Source organism: Megalops cyprinoides, chromosome 2 (assembly GCF_013368585.1).
Source record: "Megalops cyprinoides isolate fMegCyp1 chromosome 2, fMegCyp1.pri, whole genome shotgun sequence".
NCBI classification, from domain to species: Eukaryota; Metazoa; Chordata; class Actinopteri; order Elopiformes; family Megalopidae; genus Megalops; species Megalops cyprinoides.
In genome coordinates, this window is record NC_050584.1 from 56,162,527 (window position 1) to 56,187,584 (window position 25,058).

Below are 25,058 nucleotides of genomic sequence, written 5' to 3' on the forward strand. Positions count from 1 at the left end.
AGCAGGGAAAGAATCTGAAAAAGCGCTGGAAGCTCTAATTGTTAAAGCTTAAAAAGCAGATGTCAGGCAGTCATGCAAATTATTGTGAGTTAACAAAAGACAACAGCCTTGAAATGAATCGCCTTACAAAAAAGACCCAGTTCAGGATAATCAAGTGGTTTCCTCAGTGTATAGTGTAATTCATCTTCCCACCTTGCAATTTGACTCATGAACAGTTCAGCACATTCAAAGGAAGAGTCTCCTCTTTCCGTAACAGTATCTCCCTGTCCTGTTCACCTGATATTTATCAAATTTGTATCATAAATTATTAAAAAATAACTCTCCTTGAACATGCTGTTCAAATATAAAGTGGGTGGAATGTACGCCACCCTCATATACTTCACAGCTAAACATCACTGGGCTCTCTGCGAACCAGTGCTGTGTGTGATTCAGCCACAAGGTGGGGCTAGAGCTCAAAAGCATGAGTCAACAGGGCTACAACGCCTTATCACCCACGTATTGTTGATTTCATCTGAGTTTACCTAATCCACATTTCACATTTACATTTGATAGGACTCACTTAACTCTCCTTTTTAGGGTTCCATTGTCTCTACTCTGCTTTAAAGGAAGTATGTCATGGTGAAGGTATGGAGTTAAGTAGGTCCAGCATGCATTGCTCGCTTGTGAGACTGAGGTTGTAAGCCCATTGCTTCAGAGGAGGGGAGGTTAGTTTCTGAAGGGAGCGTTACATTAATGAGCAGTGCTGTTTTTTTCTCTTCTTTATACCTGTGGTGGTGGGGTCTTCTGAACCATCTCCTTCCATCTGTCTGTCAGGGGAAGGATCACGCTGGTAGGGACTCTGCCTGGACTCTGGAAGGTCCAAGGTGGAGGTTGTGTGCGGTGATGCATTGTTTCTGTTGCAATTGGTTTTGGCCTCTGTGAGGTATTGACTTGCTTTGGAGTTCAGGTGCGGCTGAAAGATCTTGCTGTGACACCCATCCGGGTGGTAAGCCAGCGGCGCTTCGCCGTTATCATCTTCGTCGCCAATGACCACCAGCTCAGCCTGGATTGCTCCATCGTAACCCAAAGCCTGATGGGTCACCTCTTCATCATCTACCTTTTGGTAACCCATGAAGATCATGGTAACCGGCTCTGTGGGGTCAAGGCTGGCTGGCATTTCACCACTGCTGAGTGTGGAGTTCCCTCGATATGATGGAGATGGACTTCGGTCTCTCGATCCAGTTTCCACAAGCAGCGCAGCTCTGTGGTTCTCCCCAGAATACTGGTAGACCACTGGGTTTTGTGGATTTGCCTCTAAATGCACCCCACCGCCATTTGTGAAGCTTTGGGGAGGAGTCTGTTCAACGGTCACATGCCTGCCACCATTAGGGTGTGGAATGTGAGATGACGGAAATGGGGCAGCGCCGCTCTGGAGGACCTCAGGGTGTTTGTGCGGTTCTGACTCGGCGTTGGGTCCGGGGCTGACCTGGTCTCGATCCGGCCTCCTGGGAGTGGACGGCCTGCTGTACGGGCTGGAGAACACAGGCTCGTGGTACTCCACGTCAGAGCTGGCCTTTGCCTCGGTGGCCTTCCTCAGCAGCTCCTCCACCTCGCTAGGGGTGAGCTCCCCCACGCCATTCCGAGCCACCTGGCCATCGGGGCGCAGCGCGTAAACAGACTTTCGCCCGTCGTCGTAAACCTTAACGCCCCTGTGTTGAAATTCTTGTGGTGTAACGGTTGCTGTTGACAGGACTTGACTCTCCCCGGTCTTCATGTCTTTCTCAACATTTATTTCCATAGCAAACAAGGCTGCGAAGAAAAGAAAATTGGACAACCGTTTGCACGGCCACCAGAGGGAATTATGCACTGACTTTTAAAATTACTTCATAATTTTGTTTTGAGCATTACTGATGGATAGCTAGCTGTCACTTTAGTAGCCACTTACAACAGAACCTAGTTATACTTTTATGATCTGTGAATTTCAGAAATTTGTAAAATACATTTGACAGTAGCACTATCTGAACATGTATTCTATGTCAAACACACCATAAACCAGTACAGTATCCTTTTTCTTGTTTTTAAAATTTGCTTAACATACTCAATTTTCATGCAACTCTAATTCTAAGGACAGTTTGTTTTCACAGGGTTATACCTTTTTTAGGCTGCTCATCATTAGGTTCCAGCACAGGACTTGATAGTTTCTTCAGCTGTGAAGGTTTATAGGACTTTGGGATATCTGGAATTTCTGAATAAACATATTGGATTGGTTCTGGTTCTGGAACAAAAAATATCTCATTAGTTCCTGTTGTTTTAGTTCTATTTTGTTAAATAATAATGTTAAAAATTCAAATATTAATAAAATGAAAGGCAAGCACAACACCCATAGCAACAAAAGTCTTTACCTGGCTCGACATCAGCATTTACTGCCTGTGAGGAAATACAGTAGTTCAAAATTAAATTTTGGATTAAAAAAAACACAAAAAAAGAGATTTAAGGCAAAGACAGAAAGAGCAGACAAAATGTACTTTTTTCAGAACTTTCGTGGACCATGTTATCGTGAAAGGACTTTTTCAGCTGCAAACCATATCCTGGTAAATGCCAGCGAAGAACCAGTACCGTTGTGAATGAACAAAGCACATCTCCATCCCACCGCTGCCACCAAAATCCATGGCATCCATTTGACTGCTACACCTTCTTAAAATCCAACAAACCTCCAAAAATCCTAACCCAGATTCTTGCTAAAGTGGTATGTTCCCAAACACTCCATTGATTCCAGGTGTAGAAAAGACTCAATGAACAACATTGTCAAATGAGTGTCAACCACACCACCAAAAACTAAAAAAAGAAAAAAACAGTGGAGGTATTAAATGAGCAATACCTTTATAATGTCTTCAGCAGTTTTCTCAACTTCCTTCAGCCGTTTCAGAATGAGCTGCTCGTTTGTGGAAATCGTTGCCTCTTGCGTTTCTAGATCTTCGATTTCCTTCTCTATCCTGCAAGGCAGGATGGAAAACACGATTTGGCTGAGACAAGCTCGACAAAGGCAAGCAGCAAGCCAAAGAACGTTGCAGATTGGGGCTGCCACTCAACAAGACAGCAAGAGAAAGCATTGACTCCCTGAAGCAGAATGAACAGCTTGAATTCTCCCAGAGCTTGTTTGATAGAGCCTAGCTTTCAAAGCAGTCTGTCACAGATTACATTTAAGCGCATGGCAACATGTGTTTGACACATTTAATATTCCTGCAATCCAGTCATGGCCGGGGAGTTTGAGCATGCATAGACTGCCACATAACTACCAATCTCTCTTGTCATTGTATATACATTTCAGCATCCCTGTGAGAGAAGCTATCTACAGAGCAGTTTCGGTATTACGTCACAGATGAGGTCTTCCTCACAAAAGATTACTTTAAAAAATAAAAGATTTTTGTCCAGACAGAATGAGTTAGATAGTAATCTCTGCATGTAATTCAAGCTCTCTGCCTGACTAAATATAATTCACTCTCTCATTGCTTATGTCAGTGTGTCCTTGCCCATGGATAGAGCTGTAGCATGCGCACCTTTTTTGAAGGTCCTCTGTCTGACTCCCACTCTGACGTGTTTTTTACAGGGTTATTGAAGTGGTAACACATTTGGAGTTTTTAACCTGACGGCACTGGCAGGTCCACAAAGACGGTATAGGCTATTACGTGTGGCAAAATCGGTTAAAGCGTATTTTATTGTTCTGTCCATTTAAATCCTGGGTCAGGGTATGTCTGTCACCTAAGGGATTCAGGGTTATTTCAGTCACTGATTAGTTGTGTTATTTTGGTGATGGGGAGGATTTCCCCAAGATTACTTTTTTCATCACATTGATGACGCTCTGCATCTAGTGATCAAGGCTTAGACCACATTCAGTGGAGCTGAACACTTGTGGATCTGACAGGAGATGGGGGTCATTCCAGGTCATTTCTCTTTCCTGTTGTTCAAGAAGAAATAGGACTGACTGTATAGAATGGTGGAGACTTTTAAATTTTTGACTTTGAAACAGTATTGCTGCTGGGCAATAACTGAAGAAGAACAACAACCCAAAAGAATACAACTTCCAATCCAATTAAACAACTCTTTAAGTTAGTGGTTTGCCTGACCATGGCTTTTGGTTAATATGTAATTCATCATTCAGGTTTAACCTTTACCTTACATAACCTTACAAACCTGGAGCACTTTAACGTGCCAAAATGAAAGTCCAAGTTGGCACAGTAAAATTCCAATCTTGTTCTATAAACCTCCCGGAAAAAAACATTCTCTTACACTGTGTTCGGCCTAGCTGTGGGCAGCTGCTCCAACAAATGAGTACAATATTTATAAATTTCAGCTGCTGAGAAAAATGTTATGCAGTAGAAAACATTCTATAATTAATTGTGATTATGTGATTATGTACTGTGAATCTTGCAATAACTATTTCTTACATTTTACTTTATATGGGACTGAGCATACTGTTGATAGGAACAAATATAATTTATAATTTTAGGATTAAGTTCCACAATAGCTTTCAGCTTCACACTGTACTGAATTTATTGCCGGGCCAAATACAGGTTCTATTGACCTATGTCATGCATTGAAGCACCACCATGTGGGAAACTGATGTGATTTATGATAACCATCTTTGTTAGTGTGAAAGTAACTTAGTAGCATGTCATGAAACAATTGGTGCCTGTAACAAAAAAGGAAGCAATCCAGTATGCAAGTTGCATTCTACATTATAATGCAGGCTCTGGCTTCCAGCGAGTTCAGTCTACCCTAAGGAGCTTATGAGAGAGATATAATGAAATGTTACCTGAAAATAAATAAGGGCTCATGTAAGAAGTTCTGATTTTCCATAAAAGATGTTTCATAAGAAGAATTTTTATAAGAAAAAATTTTGCATTAAAACAACAGACAGAGACTGTCTTATATGGACATACAACTAAGCATGCACAAGCATAGGTGCACACACACACACACACACACACACACACATTACCTTAGGATGTTGCTTTGCAGGACCTTGCTCTGTTGCTGATCATCCTGGGCTTGCAGTTTCATGGCCTCCTGCTCCTGAGTGCTTTGGGGACTTAGTCCATCCATGAGCCATTGCTCCCGCAAAGATTTCTTCTGTTTATGGGACAGAGGTTAACAGTACGTGCGTTGCATCAATACATCTCCTAATAATCTTACAGTGCTACAACCACAGAAAGTATGCAGCTTTTAGCCTTTACAAATAAATCTGTCAACATGTAAAAAGAAATCCTTTTTGCAAAGTTTGCAGCTGTGCTCGGTTAATGTGTCATGGTTACACCACATTTGCTTATTACAGAGTATTACTGGACTGGTGAAAGAGTCTGTGACAAATATTATAAAGCACCATTTCCCTGTATGTTTGCAACATACTGTATCAGTCAGTGTTGTGTGAATGTGAGTCAATTTTGACTCTTTCAGTCATAAATATTTTATTTGGTCAATGAAACAATGAAACATGTCTCTGCAACATAAGAACAGGCTGGAATTCATGACATCATAGTCACAATGTTCCTCTCTCCCTTCTGTGTATGGTGTGTAAGTGTCAGTTATACATACATACATAGAGAGAGACAGTAAAAGCAGTCTTGTGGATTTGACATCATGAATTTCAGGCTATTATTATATGGCAGGATTTTCATGGCTTGGTGAATCTATGCTGATGAAATTAATTGAAGGATTCATAAAAGAATATATGCAGTACGTAGTACTGTAATTGGAATTTGGAATTTAGGAATTGAAAATACTGTAAGAAAAACAATAATACCTTCAAGTACTGGAGCTTTAGCTTTTCCTCCTCAATTTCTCTCCGTTTTATGGCAATGTCTTCTTGTATTTTCCTCTTATCCTGCGCAAATAATCAATAGTGACGTGTCAGTGTAACACCACAAAACAGACATGTCAGTTAGACCAAGTCGGGGCTCCCTTCCTAAACCGACAGTTAATAAAGACTGTTCTTGTGAATATGGCCATCGGGGAGCCCCAGAACCCCGATCTGCCACAAAGGAAGAGGCATGCCAGACACCTTTGTGTAATCTGAGAGCAGAGTGATGCCATCGCTGTGGGATTCAACCTGTTCAGAGCCACCATCTGCCAAAAATAACGTGTCAGCTGTTTTCCTCCACGCATTCAGTGCGTGTAGGTCTCACTGGAAGGTGAGACAAACAGGCAAAGAGTATGCTAAAAGAGCCAACACAAACAAATAGAGGGCGCCCCATCCTTTTCCGATTTGCTGTTGATGGGCATATTCAATTATTTACAACAAGAGATTAGCACACTGCTTCCTCTTAATGTCAAAGAAACATTCAACAATCAAGGTTTAAATTGGCAAACTGTATCAACAGAGAGGAAAATTTTGATTGATGTCAAAATGTGCAGTGCACATAAATTGTTTTCTAGGCTTCATTGAAAACTTGATGGATGGATTCCTATTAATAGCCTTGACTTGATCCCCATAAAGCTTATCTGAGGAATGGACAGACAGATGTATAGCAAATTAATGAGACAAACCCTGACTGTACTGGCGCCTCTGTACAGACTTAACTACAAAAAACTAACTACAAAAAAAACTACAAAACAACAAAAAAAAAAAAAAAAAAACACTGAACAAACATCTGCCTAAAAAAGATTCCAGAAATATTTGTTTTGCTCAGCTAATCTCCACAATAGAGATGGAGGAATGAATGGACTTTTTTATACTGACCCCCACATTTGACCCTCTGATACAACAAACAATACTCTAGTTATCTATTTTTACAGCCACAAATCACTCATACCCCATTTCAGTAAAGCCATGAAATCAAATTAGCTGCATTAATACCATTCCTTACTCAACAAATTACTTAAAGTTGGCTTGGTTATAGATGTAGCACATTCTTGAGAAACCACCAGTGCCATTGCCGAAAACAACACATTATAGAAAGCACACCATCCTGTTGGACAAAACTGAAAGAATTTTAACAGCTTGCTAGGAGCGAGCACCAAGAATGTTCTAGTCACCTAATGTACATATCTGATGTTCCACATTGGCCAGTAAATAAGCGGATTTGTCCCCCCCTCCGGTGTGAAGGACCCCGGATCAGCTTACCGTTATGGCTTGGAGTCGCTCCTTCAGCAGGTCGGCCTCCTCCATGGTGACCCTGGAACAGAGAGGAGAGGTTCTCCTAAGAGAGGAGCGGAGAGGATGCCCCGGTGGGCTGTGGGCGTGTGGAAACAGGAGGCGCGCGCTGGTGAACTCTGCCGCCACTGAGGGACATGTGATGGCAGTGTGTGTCTGGGGTAGAGACACGGGGGCAGGGGGGGGTGGGTGGGGGGTGCGGGGTGGGGGAGTGGGAGGTTGGCTGAAGTGGGGGCCAGCTGGAATAGTTGGCATGGCCAGCATGTCTCACTGACACATCACATGTCAGATTTATCCCAGCAAAGTTTTTTTGTGGGGTAGACAAAGTACGCTAAGTGCTGCTGGTAAAATCTGACTTCGCATTTTTTTTTTGTTTTGTGGGTACTGACAAATATCAGATAAAAAAACCTGATCACTTATTCAAGGAGGGGGGGTAAGGAAAGTTCACTTTCTGTGACAGTACTTTACTGTGTTGCTCATCAGTGTAATTTATTAGCTTTTGTTAGAATTTAAACAGTGTATTCATGGTCCAGGTATAAACAGAGATGACTAATAATGCTGCTTTTATAACAGGTTGAACTCTTCCTACCTTTACTGCTATGAATGAAATACCTTCACAGAGCGATGACCAAAATGTCCTTTTTAACCTGTTTCAAAATGTACAAAAGCTTTTAGACCTCTTTTTGGCCCTTTTAGACCCAATTGTAATGAATAGTATGTGTAATATCAAAACACAGATTGATCATTTGTTTTGTGCCAAGTTAATAGTTTATATTTTTTTGTAGACCGAGCAGACAATGTGTTGCTATTCAATTAAAGATGACCCTGTGGCCAATGTCAGAGGGCATCCAAATAAAAAGAGTGATGAAATTAAGATCAGATTTCTGGGTGGTCGCATGCCTGGCCAAACCTATGTGCCATTCATGACCCCAGCTACTTGTTCAGTAATGATACAATGCTTGTAAAATTTCAGGGCCTCATTCTCCTGCCATGCTACTTCCTTTATATCCAACTGACTGCTTGATACCTGAGACATCACACTTGATACATCCTATCCCAAAAATATATCATTATAGGCCATATGCCATGACTGCCACCAGCGTAGCATCTCAGGGGGTCATAGGGTGAGACAATCTACAGTACATCCATATTTGGCTAACGCTGTCAAATAGCAAACGATATTATCCTGTGTTTATTGTAAAGTGCAAAGGCTCAGTCTCAACTGATTTTTCTTTGAAACTTTTCATGTTCAGGTATCAAATAAAACTAAATGTCATTTGCTGACCTAAGTTGCTATGAAAATTGTACAGAAATTCTGTCAAGCACAAGGCATTGAACTCTGAGTCATATTTGTGAGCCCAGCCTTCTCTGTTATTAAGTGACAATTATACTACAGGTAAACACACTGACAAACTTGCAAAAAGTGAAAGAGAAGCCTGTTAACCTCATTTCAGTTTCAGGGACAGATAAATAAAACAGCTAGTTGTCCTCCCTTGTAGCCCAGATCCTATTGTCATGTACTCCATTGACCTGCCATGATTTTTGGCAACCAAAAAAACCCATGAAAAGCAAATCAATTGTCCCTTCCAGCTGTGTTCTCTGTCTGACATGATTTTGACACAAAAATGTAGGATGCTGTAAAGTAAATCTCCTCTCCTTTCACAGAGTCACAAAGAGCTGATACAGAGAAAACATTAGTGACTGGATCTCCGAAAGAGAAGTTAGGTGAATATGTACATACAGGCAGAGTAAAGATTTTCATATAAAGAGTCAGAGTTAAAGGCCTTGAGCAATAAATCCATACATTGTACCACATTATGTGAGTAGAAATGTGGAAGAAATTACATAAAATGACAAAACATCAGCTGGAGTAACGTAAGAGGATAAGGCATTTTCAGAGACAACCATTTGTACAGCACAAATGTGTTCATTGATATTAGTACTCTGTCTTCACATGGCAAATCAACATGCCTATTGCCCCTCATGAGTGTCTCTGTTATGTTCTCTCAGCCTTCTACAGACAAATCCAAACACACATAGAGCAGGCATCATACTAGTTCAAGGCACACAAGCTGGCTACGCATCAATGTGGAAGCATCCAGTGACTACTTCACAGCAGTTTGTCAATGGAAGTTATCTGGAATCTGTTGGCATCTTCATGTAAAAAATAAGATGCAAAGTGGCATCATCACTGATGGACTACAGTGAAAGTTACATCAGGGAAATTTGTTCCGCATTTGTAGTGAACTTCATCATGATCAGATCACTATTAACTGAATATGTAACCATAAACATTAAACATTACCCATAACGCTCTGTTCTGCAATGGTTTGCCACTGGGTTTCCATTGCTGTTTTTTTGTGTGTTTTGCAGATGTAGTTTGATCTGTTTTGAATTAAACTTCTTTCGTGCATCCTCCCTCCTCCTTTGTCTCTTGACCCTGTCTGAGTGAGGCCATGACAAGCTGTCACCACCTGTCATTAGACCTACTTAAGGTGATTTTGGATTACACTTACGCTGTCGATGGGTTCAAAGTCAAGACAACATTGTTCAACCAAGCACCCCAAGACAAATGATTACCACTGCAAATGTTCCCTGTCTGAATTGTTTATATTAATTGATATTGTGAATTACTGTATCCTGCCACACGCAATATTGACTCCACCCGACTGTTGCATAACCCCAGTTAATTCATGGCCTGAAACTCCATTGACCAGTACAGGCCAACAAATGTCTGTTATGTCCTCTGGAAGGGCAATGATGACTCAGTCCAAACTACGAGTTAATCTGTGAGTGTCTCTTGCCAGGCGTCCTGACATTGCCAACCTTACTGTTCAAGAATGTGTCTCTAACAACATCATATAAAAATAGTACAAACAAGCCAGCAGTAAATCATTTCAAATGAAAATAATCAAAAGGACCAAGCAGCGGTACAATGGCAACACTTTGAAAATAGCATTGTTAGATGCTGGCTGGAGGCAGAGCACTTTAAAGAAAAAAAAACTGATTGAAATGTCTAATCTTATTCAATGTTAGTAATAGGCTCCTGCTGCATGGGAATTACACAATATTGTATGGATTGAATTTATGTAATGGTGGCGGATGAGTCAGTGCATGGCATGGAATGAGAAGGGGAGCGGGAGTGGGCGGGGATGGGAGAGGAACGCAGTGGTGTTCACCCCTACACTCTTATGGCACATAACGCATTGTGAGTAGTGACTGGATCATGAACCCGACCCAAAACGGAAGCCGCCTGCTTAAGGATGCTTGTCGCCTGAACAACGCAACAAATTGCCAGGCTGCAGGGGGGGGGGGGGGGGGGGGTTCCCATGTTGGCGGTTCAGGACCTGCTGAGGTGGCAGTGAAAGATCTCAATAGTCAGAGTTCTGCGGTCAGCAGGGACAGGGAGTTTGGAGCTGGAGCCGGCCAGACCCAGTCCACCTGGTGGGGCAGCAGAGCCTTTCAGAGAGGATATGCTCAGTCTAAAAATAACCACTCCCACTGCTCACAGCTGCTGTGCTGGGCGACACTGAGAAATGTGACGTGGTGCCTTTGTATGTGTCCTCAGAACTGAGGATTGTCAACAGGTGACGTTACTGTGACGACTTGAGGGGTATTTGCAAAGCCTCTGTGACATGTCACTCACATGCTTTTTTGAGTGGTCAAAGGAATGTCTACTGCTTTTCCAACTGGAAGGAACCACAAGGTGTGTAGCATTATAAATGATGACAAATGTCATTCGGAATATTATCAGTGAAAAGAACAGCAGTCAGAAGACTATAGAAATGGAGTTCTAGCTCTGTTTTGAACTAGCTCCATTTTGTTGTGATATATTTGACAGCTGTAAAGACTAGTAGTAAAACATTACAGATCTGTAGCAAATTTCAAAATATGGGAAACATTTCATCAGTCTGTATCTTTCATCTGCACAACTACAGAGGTTTGCTGCTGTAATTCACCTCACAGTTTGACTGTCTCATGATGGCAGGAGATTTCCTGTAATCTGCCACCTTTAATCTGATTACTGATGGTTTAAGAGCTGAATATCTGATGATGTCTGCTTCTGCTCTAGACAGTGAAAAAATGCATAGTATTTGCTAATGTGTGTTCACTTAATTAGATGCTTTAAGCAGTTCACTTCAGTTGCAAAACCAAAAAAGTAAATAATTTTAATTATAATTTGCTATCATTAATATTCAATTCCAAATCAAATCATTGTTTGTAAACTTCTTGTAAATTCATTAACACATTTATACAGATCAATAATGGCAGCAGGCTTCACCTTGTGCAGTGTTGTATTTTATATAAAAAAAAAACGATCCCCTTTTTTGCTGGTGATCTGTGGAAAGTGTAACATTTAGGGTTCACTGGTTAAATAAAAGTGATTTTTTTTTAAGACTCCAGACCCCTAAATCTGTTGACAAAAGGATTTAAAACCCCCCTACTGGGAAATCGCCTGGTGGAAATAGCAGCAGGCTTAGAGGACTTAAAAGATTAAAGAATCAGAGACCCATGAAGTATCCCTCCTTGGCGTTTATTTTTGCATTAAAAATGAAAATCTGAATTTAACGAGAAATAATGTGATTGATAAACTGATGCTCTGCTCATGCTGTCACACACACACACACACACAAACACACACACACACGCACACACACACACGTTGCTCTGTTGAGACTTCTCTGAGCCACTTTTCCATAAAAGCCTCTGATCAAAACGTACCACGCAAAAACCCGAATGAGAGAGAAATGTGCAAAAACGGCATCTGAGAAAAAGGAAACACTTACCAGCGTGTGGACGGTCGGAGTCTGCGGTGGGAGAAGGGAAGCAACTGGAGCTCAGGCTTTAGTGCACAGTGTGAAGTCCAGCATTGCAAGCTCTGGGAGTGCAGGTACACTGAGGGTAGAGCAGGGGTTACCAGTGACTGGCAGGCTGCCTTCTGTCAGCAGCGAAAGCAGGGCGGGTTCTTCTTCAGGAACAGCCCTTCCGCACCCCTGAGCCCGTCAGAGCTGGAACACTCAGCCATGTGCAAGTCGTTATCCCGCTGCCAAGTAATGCCTCGCTTTCCACACACGCACGCAGGCACGCACCCGCGCGCGCACTCACTCACATACAGTACACACTCAGACTCACTCACATACAGTACACACTCACACTCACCCACTCATATACAGTAAAGATTCGCTCTCACACACTCACATACAGAAAGCATACACTGACACTCACTCACTCTCTCACATACAGTACATACTCACGCTCACTCATACACATTCCAGATTCAAATTCACATAAATATACACACTCATGCTCATTCACATACACACATAAACACTCACACTCACTCATTTACATGTACATACACATACACACTCATATGCTCACATAAATATGTATACTAACATTCACTCACTCATTCATATACAGTACACAGTCACATACAGTATACATTCACACTCATTCATTCACATACAGTACAAACTCACATTTACACTCACTCATATACATATACGCACATATGTACATTTACTCTTATTCATTCACATAAACACCCCCCCCCCCCCCCCCACACACACACACACACGCGCACACACGCACACACACACACACACACGCACACGCGCACACACACACACACACTCACACACACACACACACACACTCACATACAGACACACCCACACACATGCATGCACACACTCATTCACTCACTCACTCACTCACAAACTCATTCACTCATCTCACTCACTCATAGACTCACACACACACACACACACACAGTTTAGGAGCTAGGCGCCTCTCCTCCTGGTGTCTCCACAGCTGTCACCCCCACTGACGGACATGCACAGCCATCAGCGTTGACATGTAATTAGCAAATCTCTTCTCTCCCAAATTAGCCTCACAGGCTGTGCTGTTGCATGAGGCTGTTCTTTAATATTCAAAACTCCCATGAATTCAGCCTACATGCTCTGAGGAGATACGTTTCAACTCTGTGCTGCAATCACTATAATGGGAGTGGGAGTTAAGAGAAGTGGGAGCAATACAACATGCGCACACACACGCACGCGCAAACACACACACAGAATCACGCTTTCTCTTTCTCTCACACACAAGCACACATATACATACACACACTTGCACACACACTTGCGCAAACACACACATGCACACACACAATCACTCTCTCTCTCTCTCTTTCTCACACACACACACACACACACACACACACACACACACACACACACACACAGACACACACAATCGCACTTTCTCTCCCTCACACCCACACACACACGCACCCACTCATACACATAGAAACATCCATGTTATCATTGTTATCATTGTTATCAATGTTATCATATGATCATGCTGCAGTGTTGTTGTGCCATATCAGTATGTGCATATAGTGGCACTTTACATCCAGGCAGTATTTTCAGCCTGGCACTGGTTATGGTAGCACCACGTGATGCATTGACACTTTTGTTCAGATTTGACATCTTCTCCCTTTGCTGTTGTTCAGCGAGCCTTATTTTATGCAATTAGGTATCTTGATTTCCCAGTCAAATACATTTAAATGTGAAAGTGCCTGCCAAATGAACACAATACAAAATCACTCTTCTCATCATGCTGTGATGCATATGAGCCACTATGGAGTAAGCCTTGATATTCACACTGTAACAGTTTATTTCAAATAGGGGAAATATTGCGCCGTTGAAGTTACATAATGCATGATTGAAATGCTTGTCAATATTGCATGAGGTTGCACAACCCACACATGCACCCACAGATGAAAAAACAATACAAAACATGAGGATACCGTTTTGCAGGGGAGCGATCTAAAAACACATTGAGTACCACATAGCCCCAAAGCCAGTATCTTCCAGGAAGGCCTCACATTGGTACACCTTAGACCTGACTCAGTCCACCCCTTTCCTTTGGCCGCGTGTTGAAGCTGAAACTGTAACAGCAGAAGCCAGTGTGAGTTGCCAGTACATGGCCTCATCATTCACACTGACTGGCATCTGCAGGCGGCAAAGACAGGTATCCATGGCAACGTGTCGAACTCTCCAAATGCTCTGCTCTACATAGCGCCGAGATAACTGTGCAGCATCTCCGCACTCTCAAACTGTCACGTCCAAGCTGTTCTCTGCTGAAATTTCATCTGTGTCAAATACCCCGGCAGAATAACTGTTATTTAATGATGGCTCATTTTGTGGCGACTGAAAGGAACCACGACGTGATGCATATTCAAACGTAATTATCATAATCTCTGTCCTGCTACCTGCATCTTAATGTAAATTGCATAAGGGAAACAGGAATGTGTCAAGCTTTTGTAAAGCCCTTTTTTGATATGTGAATAGCTTTTACTTCCCTATCTGTGGCTATATTTAAATGTGATAACAGTTTTTTTTAATAATGAGCTGCCATGTGAGGTGCTCTCTTACAGGTGAGAATCGTGGAACAATTCAGAGATCGTCTCTCTTTAAATGGCACATAGAGCTGTACATGAATATCCATTGTGTATCAGATGTTGAGAATTGGTGTATTTGGATGCTCATATTAGGGTAAAACTTCACAATTTCTAAAACTTATTTATTTCAACTGTCATTTGCAGCATTGGAAAACACAGGGGCTTGAAATACACTATATGGACAAAAGTGTTTAGCCACACCTGTTTTTTAGGGTTTGGGCTAGACCTCTTATCTCCAGTGAAGGGCAATCTTAATGCTTCAGCATACCAAGACATTTTGGACGATGCTATGCTTCCAACTTTGTGGCAACAGTTTGGGGAAGGCCCTTTTCTATTCCAGCATGACTGTGCCCCAGTGCACAAAGCAAGGACTATAAAGACATGGTTTGATGAGTTCGGTGTGGAAGAACTTGACTGGCCCGCACAGAGCCCTGACCTCAACCCCATTGAGCACCTTTGGGATGAACTGGAACGGAAATTGCGAGCCAGGCCTTGTCGTCCAACATCAGTGCCTGACCTCATAAATGCTCTACAGAATGAATGGGCACAGATTCCCACAGAAACACTCCAAAATCTTGTGGAAAGCCTTCCAAGAAGAGTGGAAGCTGTTATAGCTGCAAAAGGGGGACCAACTCCATATTAAAGTATATGTATTTGAATACAATGTTGTTACAATGTATTATGCAGTTGTAATACTTTTGTCCATATAGTGTATCTCATAACGTCAATACTGAGGATAAACATAAAACCAATGTTTATGTTTCAGTGTATTGTAAAAATCTGACTGTGTTGCATTGTGGGATACTAAAGAATACATGAGGGTTTTTGTTTGTTTTTTTTTAATTATGTAAAATGGAATGCATTTCTGTGGTGGAGGAACAGTGACAATCTTGGATCTTGGGTCCTTCTTGAGATATGTGTCACCAGGCATGAAAATGAGCTCATGGGGCCAGAACGATCGCTCAATCTGCTGGTCAAGCACAAACACCCCTACAGAAGAGAAAAGGCACAGCTTGCAGAAGGCAGGGAGAAGTGTGGGACATTCCTACTGCGTGATCTCTTTATTTACGGCCCCTTAAAAAAATGTGACCCTCACCAGTGTGCCACATTCCCTGCCAGCCTTCTAATTAATGAAAATGTATTCAAAATCTGTCAGAGCAGCGTTTGGGGGACTGTTCCTCCAGGCTGCAGAATGACTCATGTTCGCAACTTCCTACACACAGTCTGTCGGAGGAACTGATCACAGGAACCAGCCTGGACACAACAAGCAAGATTTCGGCGTAGAGAGAGGCTGACACAATTTCCTGGCTCTGAAAAAACAAACAAAAAAACAGGCAAATCTGTGGCAGTTTAACATCATAAAACAACTTAGGAATAATGATAGTCACTATTGTTATTAATATGCATCTAACTATATACATACAAATATATATATACATACACACATGTAGATACACACACTGTCATTATGTATTTTCCATTTTCTTGTTTTGTGTTTGTGCTGTCATAGGACTGCATATCACTCCTAGTTGATATATGCTGCAATAGATGTGAATTTCCATACAAAGCATGAAGGCTGATGTGGTCATAGCAGTACTTTTATTTGGCTCAGAGTCTGTTGAAAGGATTGCACTTGGGCGTGGGCTGTGGACCCCCTGTGTGGACATCATAAACAGGGAAAAGAAAGGGGGGACATGGGGTGGAGGAGGGATGCCGTGAACAGCTGAACCGTAAAAGATGTGGTAAATGGGATTTTTATACTTGTGGATGGGACTGGTTTGTCTAGGTTTGGTTAATGTGTAGGGATTGTCTGAAAATTCCTTCCGACTCTTTGTTTGGAACTTCAGATGTACAGTACTCTGTGTGTATGTGTGTGTGTGTGTGTGTGTGTGTGTGTGTGTGTGTGTGTGTGCACATCTGTGTGTAGATGGTATTCTTAACTGCTGCAGTATTGCTGGGTGTGACTATTCCTTGGTGATGCATGTCTTTATACTGCCTTCAATGAAATTGCCAGACAGCTCATATCAGCTGACGAGAATAGATTTGTTGCAATGTGCTCCCTCTGGGAACATACACTTCCCTTACAAAGTGAAGAACGTGCCTGGGGTCAAGCCCTTTGAGCCTCGCGCACAGGTGCGCCCTCCAAAAATACAACAGACACTTTTAATGGGTGAGGAAGCCACCGCGCCACCCAGACTGTGCATCTGTGCCATGGTCTGCTTCCTCGTCAGAAACACAGGACACATGGGAGAGTGACAGCTGAAGCCAGCACAGGCTGTGAGGGACGGAGCCAAGTCACACAGGAGAGAGCCAGCAGAGCTGACAGCGAACTGCTGCATCACTTACTGAAGGGGAAAAAAAACAAGATGCCCCAGCCCCAGCACTCCTGACACAACATGAAGTGCGCTGCTGCCAAATAGACATTCTGTCCAATCTCTCTCTCTCTCTCTCTCTCGAGGTGTCAAACATACACCACTCCACTTTCTCTTTCTTTCTCTCTGCCTCTCTCGCTCATGCTCCCTCCCGCTGTCTCTTTCTCCCTTCCAAAATCTCCTTCTCTCCCCCTCCCACTCCCCCCAACTCTGTCTCCCTCGCACAGGGTGTGAAGAGGAGAAACTCCAGTGCTCTTGAATCATATTAGTGTCCTGTTTTCAAGACGAATTGTGACAGAGTGATATGTCAAGTCAATGTGGTGCCACTGAAACCCCAGTGTGAGTCTTGTGCATTACCAGGCCCCAAAAACAAGAGGTTGAGCTGCATACCCACCCTCTACCACAGACGGAGGGGTGAAGCTGAGACAGGAATGATCTCCATATATTAAGACACTTTCCTCCTTGGATATGATCAATAATCGAATGGCTTTTTCCCGACTCTAATGCAGTCTAATGAAAAAAATAATATTGTACTAATCAAATCACTTGCAAAATAAATGAATAATTTTGAGGGCATTAATTTATCTGGTGAATTAGACTGCAGTTATAATCTATCACAGCACATACACTCAGAGCTTGTTCATATCACAGTCTGGTCACCAAGCACTTCAGGCTACTTAAAGGCAGAATACCGATCTCATGGTATCTCCTTGGACCACTTTTCCGCGTCCCAGAGTGGAGGTAATGTTAGAGCTTGGTTCATAATCATCTCACTCTGTTTATCACTGCTACCCTCAGGGAAAACTGATCTCAGGCCAGTGTGAGTCCATGGCATGTCTGCCCTGAATAGCGTCTGCCTTTTGTTCAGACAGCGTCAGACAAAGGAAGGACCTGGTGTTGTGGTTGGACCTCTTTACTGCTTAGCTCTGCTATCAAATTGTTGCTCTTAAAAACTCCCCAGTCTTCACATTACCGACATGGTCTCTCAGTTAGGGATGCGCTCACAGCCCAGTGATTAAGAAATGGTGTCCGTTCAGAATGCGTTCAGTGCAAATATCAATGTGCCACTGTGGATATTTATATGCCCAGTCTCAGTCACATGGTATGTATTCTATGTCACAGTCAAAATTTACTAGCTGTAGGTTTGAAAATACATCAAAGACCTGCAGCAGTTAATTGCATGGGAAGACTGTATATCCAGCCTCATCAAAGCCTGCACTATGTAAATGCCATAACATTTAAATGTCAAAACATTAATCACTAACATACTGTACATGTCCTTGCACTGTGATTTTTTTTTCAGACATTGGCATCTAATGGCTTACTTGGAAAGAACGTAGAAAAGGTTTGTTTCTGCAAAGCAGGGAGACAACAGAGAGACAGGTGTCATTCTTCACAATTCCGAATAGAAAAGGCTTGTGAAATCTTCACTCTAATGCAGACTTCGTTCCCTGAACAAGATCACTGAACACGCAGACACAAACACCTTGGTCCTCTCTCCGCACGTGAGTTCACACCACTGTGAAGCAGCAAGAAAAAGCACAGTGGTGTACGTCTGCTGCAGACCACATGACTCTGTTCCATCTCTCACATCCTGCTCAGTATTCTCCAGGCACATACTTTCCATGGTGATTAACCAGAGTTCAAGGCCCACTGCCCCCCCCCCCCCCCCCAACCCCCCCCAGCGCCACTCTTCCAGTCACTCAATGACACCAAATTATGTGTTTTAAACTTGAGAATTTTAATTACAGCACAGGAGGCTCATGAAAGGCAACCTTTTATCCTTCATGTTGAAAGCGATTCCTCTTCTCCACAGTCAAGTTCGCCTCTGTCATTACTTCCATTGTTCTCTCTTCATTCCACCTATAGGTTACAATGTGTGTTTTGTTGTTATTTTTTTTTTAAATGGAAATACACAATGAAGACAATTTTCATATTTTGTTTTGAAAATGAAGTTTCAACAAGCTGAAACGTCAGTAACTTTAAATGCAGGAACAGCGTTGACCAAAGTGTACAGCAATGTGTGTTTACTCCACCCAACAGCAAAAAAAGATGATATACGTATTGTGTATAATAAACAGATGATATAAACTATACATACACAACATAATATCAACTATTAACTTGAACTTTCTGAGGGTCGTTTAGGAGTTTCTAAAGTTACTCTCCCCTGCTCATAAATTTGTGGATGTCACAAGCCCTGTTTGCTGGGAGAGGCATTTGTATGGTCAGTGAGAAACACCCCTCGGGCTGGTCACTGCCATAAAATGAGCAGAGAGGAATGTGGCTGGTGTGGACCGTGCAGTGAAACAGCATGAAATACAGCTCCAGTGTCTCACCCCCTGATCCTAAACAGGTACGTGACCCTGGGGACTGAAGTTTCCCTCCAGGATGTGAAGTCAGAATCTCATAAAATCTATTTTGATGCTATAAGTTAATGTTAAGTGAGTATTGTTTAAAAGCAGGGCATTTTTAAGCTCTTGATCTTTTACTTTTAAACTATTTTACAGTAAGTATACAAAGAACACCATCCATACCATTCATATGTATATGGTCATATTAATTGACTGATCCTCTCCATGACAGAAAATGCTCCCTTTTTAGTAGAAACATCTCCAGCTACTTTTCTTTTGTTTTTTTAATGTAACCCTGTTTTGGAATCATCTTGCACTGGAGTTTTGAAGCTAGATGAATGCAATCCTCTAATACATTTGCACGCGGCCAACAGCTATTTTTCACACTAGAAGTCGCACAGTGCCGCACAGTGAAATGTTCACTCATAGGAGGATAGATCAGGAGGAGAGGATAGGAGAACCCACTGATGTCATTTGAGTCACAGGCAACTGACAATTCGCAGGGTGCTCGAGAACCGACCCATGCACACCTAACCCCGGAACAAAGCCCATTTGTTCGACCAATGCGTGTTCCCTATTATTGCCGGCAGATGACGAGGCTGGTCACAGGTCCATACAGCTCAGGCCTACAATCCAGCCAAGCACTTTACTGACTGAGCCACACAGGAGCAGCCAGCTGCTCTTCCAGATAACACATTTTGCCATATTTGAAATCAACAGCAAGGCATTGGTGTCTGCAGATGCCAGTAATCCCATATCATCCCACACACGCAGAGCAAAGACAAGTGGTTATGAAAAGCACACGGCCCCTGCTCATCCCAGTAAATCTGTGTGCGTGCTGCATTCACTGCAGCAATGGCGTGCCGGGCAGAACATACACAATAAATTAAACAGTTATTTTCCAGGAAGTTACATGAGGACTGTGCTGTGAGCGGTTGCACTCTCGGTAAAGGTTTTCACAGTACAGGGTTACCCGGGGGAATCAAGTCCAAGCTAATCCTTCAGCCGAGCTAAGACACAGGTGTCATGTGGTTGCCATGGCAGCAAAGGTAAACCCGCACTCAATAAAAAAGTAAGCGGGGAGCCGTGTTGGGGCGGAGGTTCACTTGTTCCTGTGTATGTGTGTGTGTGTGTGTCTGTTTCCTGCTCTTTTCATTTCAGCCTGATTTTCTCTCCCCTGATCTACACTAGCCACTCTTTTAAAGCTATTTGTGGTCACACAATAGGATTAGAGTCAATAAAGACAGGGACATATTTGGTGTAATTCTAGCAATTTTCTCTGCTTAATAACTGACTTATATGATTAGGTCCCTTTAAGGCCTATTTGTGTAAAATAAGTTAGCATTGTGGCTGTGCATAAGGGAGATGTGGGGGCACTTACCCACACAAGAGTGAGGCGCCTTCCTATTTTAGAATCTGACCGCTACACAGAATGGATATCTAATGGGTGAATACTGTTCTTCTTAAGCATGCGTGTACAATTGAACTGAAGGTGATTCACCTTTTTTCTGCTCATGAATGTAGAAGTGTCTGCAGGTCTGGCACTGAGATTCATGCCCGACCACTTACCTTTAATCTCCCCTCTGAGCCCCTTTTAATCCGGCAAACTCTAATAATTACGCCATGTGTCTGTTCTGGACATTGTTATTGAGTGTACATTCCATGGCTTGTTACAGACTAATGGCCGCTGTGTTCATCACTGAGCGATTGTTTTGAGCAAACGAGTTGCTGGCAGGCACTCTAAAGGATTCTTTGTGCTTTATGCATGTCCTGCATTCCTCCACTGTGAGATAGAGTCACATTTACTGTCGGTGTTGTTCAGAAATGCAGTGTCAAAAGGTGAGTTTCTGGAACATTCAGCGACCCAGGCTACTTTAGCCAATGAACATAAACTAGAGAACTGGTGACAGAGAACCATAAACAATTACAAAATCACGGTAATTGTAATTATCAAAGAAAGCTGTCATCATCCTATTATGTTAGTTCAGTAAATAAATATACAGTAAAACAGAGTAGAAGAGAAAAATAAAATGAAATTAGCTCACCAAAGTTGAGAGCGGCCACATTTCAAAATCAGGATACAATTAAAACACCTAGAGAGGTTAATGTGAAAACAATATTTTTAGCGTGAGAAGATGTCATGGAGTCATGGGTATTTCTTACAAAATAAAAATATAGACAAAGGTAAGACTTGGAGAAGAAAATCACCTCTAATACCACATGATGATCACGTAATTGCTGAATTTCGATCCCTTGAAAAATGCAGCATCACAAAAAGGCACATTACTATTGCTACCACAAGGTGGTGGTAAGTACCAAATAATCTAACAAAGAGCACCTCGTTTGATACAATCATAACACAGAATGAACGTGGTGGTCAGAGTAGACTTGGATGAATCATGCAAACTGGAGCAGGATGCTGCGAAGTCAGTAAGCACACTTCATATGAAGCTGTCTGCCATTCTTGACCCTTATCCAGCCTGACAGCATTTGTGTGAGCCAGACAGTTCCTAAATCGAATATAATATTTGTCCCCCTCAGCCAAATTATATACTTGCTATCTAATTGGAGCAGGTAGATGTTTGGAAACTACAAATATGACAAGCATGAATGGCAAGCAGCTGTAATGTAGCTGTGAAAAGAAGTGGGGTCAAAAGTGAAAGAAGTTGGGGTCAAACTCAGTCATGCTTGGTTGGTGAAGACAGTGGGACTCCATCTGATTCTTGTCAGTTTCCTTGCCCTTCTGCGTGTCATCAGCAGGTACCGCTGAGTGTTTAGTGTTAGTGTTGCAACTGCACGGGCTGAACATAGCGCCTAATGAAGAGCACTGTCAGAGAAGCGGGGCTGCAGCTACGCCTCAGATCGGTCTCCTTTCCAGATGTCTGCAGAAGTGCTGCATTCCAGTGACGTGTTGGGGGATGTGTCTGAGTCAGACCAACGTGGCTTCTCGATGACAAGGCCACCCAAAAAGACTCCTGACGGGTAGACATGATTCTTTCGCATAATTTTCATGATAAATTCCTCAATACCACATTACTTGAAAAAATGAAAAAATGAGTCGCTGATGCTGAAATGTGGTTAAGTATGTGATATAAAAAGTTATAATAAAAATTGTGTGTGCTTGTGAAGCTGAGCTGTCTTTGAGTGTGCGAGACTCATAAATGCATGTCCAGCTGAACAGATTTTGTATTGGGGCTGGCGTGTATTTGCATTGGGGGGAAAGTTGGGGGGGGAGGTTCCTTTTACACATTTTTCCTGGTGATTTTGTCAACAGAAAGAGTGACCTGCCTGTCACCGCTCTGAATGGATTTCAGAACTAGACAGGCAACCCTGCTGCGGACTGACAGGCATTAAATCAGGCTTCTGTGACACTCACAGCAAGAGCCTCTCCAGCTATAGCTGCAATGGCCTGTTTTCTCAATGACCCAGCTGTAGTGTTTGCACAGTGTTTGTGAGTGTGCATTATGCTATTTCTTCAAAAAATAAGCCAATCAATTAAATTTTACTGTCATAGTGACCATAAAAATGTAATTACTACAGCGCATTTTATGGGGAACATTACAGAATGTAATGCAAAGTAATGCAAAGTAATGCAAGTGTGTAACTAATGCACAATCTGAAATAGAATGGAAAAAAAATGATGCAATGAATAAAATAAAGAGAGAATAAAATCTGTTAAAACAAGGCAATACACAGAAAAGGCACTTAAGGACATTGAAATATCCGTCTAAATTTAAAATTCATTTTATGAAGTCATGGCAATACACAAATCTTATTTCTGGATATGCTATGAGGAGCACCATTAATTATGTGGGGAAATAATTAGATATTACTTCAGCATAAAACCCACATCTTGTCCTGTCCAACCTCAGGGACGTTTTCTTTCTGTCATGCATACAAGATGAACATTTCCAGAAGGCAATAGAAGGAATCCCACAAATACAGGACCAAGAAAGAATTAGTCTGGCTTTTCAGGGCTTCTGAGTCATGGATACTTGCTTGGCCGGGAACAATAGATGCTCTGAGAGGAAAAGTTTCAAATACAGCTGTTGTGAATGAATATGCTTTTTAGTATATGTATATGCTGTAAAGTAGACTTTGTACATTACATTAATGCACGCACTATCATTTTTTACTTAACAAATGATCCCTTTTAAAGGCCCCTTTTCGAGTAATTTCTGAGGCTGATTATGCAGCTTAAAATCATATATTTCTGTCTTATTTGGGCAGGTGTGATTAGATAGAAAAGTTGGAGAGAAAAACAGTCATTTTCCATCTCTGACTGATTTTCTCAGAAGCATATAAACAGCGTGTTGGTACACCACTTTTCTCAATGGAATAGAAGTGTGTCCCATTTGTGCTTTTATATCAAATATGAGTGCATGCATTATATTTACGTTTGGTCACTATTCACTGTGCAGACACTCTTGTGCAGAGGGACAAAAATACGCATGATTAGTGTTTTGTGCTTTTATGTCTGCACATGAATGTATGTATGTATGTATGTATATATGTGCATATACCTTTGTCAATTCTACTTTGTTTTTATCACTCTGTGCTACTAGCCAATATGTATACATTTACCATGATATATCTATATAGCTGCATTTCGTACATTATCTCAAAACAATAAAAAAATGAAATACAGGTCATGAGGCCACATGAGCAACGATGCATATATAAAAGGATAAGCCACATCTGAAGGTATGTTGTTACACTACTGAGTTGTAACAGAGCACAGAATAATCACTAGAGTTTAACATTCAACAAGTGCCATAATGCTCTACAGGAAGGAAATGATTGCATGTGACAAGGTAGGGGATGCAATCCAAAGGGAGAAGAGAGGAACAAACCAATTATCATAAACTGCCTTGCAGAGGTGCTATTCATTTATGTGCTTTCATTTAATTCATGGAATATAAATTCTTATTCATTATGAGTGCATGCATACCCAGCTAGTGTGGAGTCATATTTCTTTGTGTGAGATACCACATGTGTGTCCCATACCTATGTAATAAATGTGTCCACATCTGCCAATGTGCAGTTTCCAAACGGAATGATGACCTAGGGTAATTGCACTGAAAAAGGCTTCACATAACCCTGGTTCATTTTGAACCCAGTACCCAGTAGAAAGTGACATCAAAGGGAGTATTCCAGTCAACATTTATGCATACACATCAAGGTGAGCACAAAGGTCCAGGTGTACCTGCAACAGTCATCTGCGCTAATGCAATAATTTCATCGGGAGGGTACAGTACAGTCTTTCACTGTGGGAAGGTCAAGATGCACCGCCTGTGCTCCACATGCCAAACATGAAGAACCGAAGCTTTAATTAACCTCCCATCACCATCTAGCTCACATGATATTGCGGCTGCTTCCATCTGCACTAGAGTGAAGTGGGATAGAGCCCCCGATTAAAGCCACCCCCCCCAAAAAAGTAACAGTAATCTCAGACTTAATTTGACTTAATGAGGACAGTGCGTTTGCTTGTGTTCAGCTGTTGTGCATAAACTCACGCCATCACTTCATCAGAGGGTTTATTATGATCCTTCTGCGCAGACATGAAATGCATTTATTGTACATGTAAGATCAACTTCCATCCATAAAGGCTTTGGAGTCTAGAGGATTATCTTATTGCTTATAATAAAGCCCTATTATGCTGGCGACAGGGACTTCAACATGCTAAGACCAGCTAGTTTTATCCCTACAATACTGCATAATAAAGTGATTTATAT

The 25,058-nt window shown here is 42.0% G+C and overlaps 1 protein-coding gene across 1 annotated transcript in view; it reads right to left on the bottom strand.

Annotated features, from left to right (window-relative positions):
- The window catches only part of palmdb (palmdelphin b), a 28,244-nt gene extending 16,174 nt beyond the window's left edge, over positions 1 to 12,070 (bottom strand). Inside the window, exons 1-5 of the mRNA XM_036522678.1 lie at positions 11,917 to 12,070; positions 7,100 to 7,151; positions 5,780 to 5,860; positions 4,979 to 5,109; positions 2,858 to 2,972 (exon numbers count right to left, since the gene is read on the bottom strand). Of these exons, the coding sequence (XP_036378571.1) occupies positions 2,858 to 2,972; positions 4,979 to 5,109; positions 5,780 to 5,860; positions 7,100 to 7,144 (372 nt within the window). The 5' untranslated portion in view covers positions 7,145 to 7,151; positions 11,917 to 12,070. The remainder of the gene's footprint in view (positions 1 to 2,857; positions 2,973 to 4,978; positions 5,110 to 5,779; positions 5,861 to 7,099; positions 7,152 to 11,916) is intronic.
- Positions 12,071 to 25,058: the final 12,988 nt, after the last annotated feature.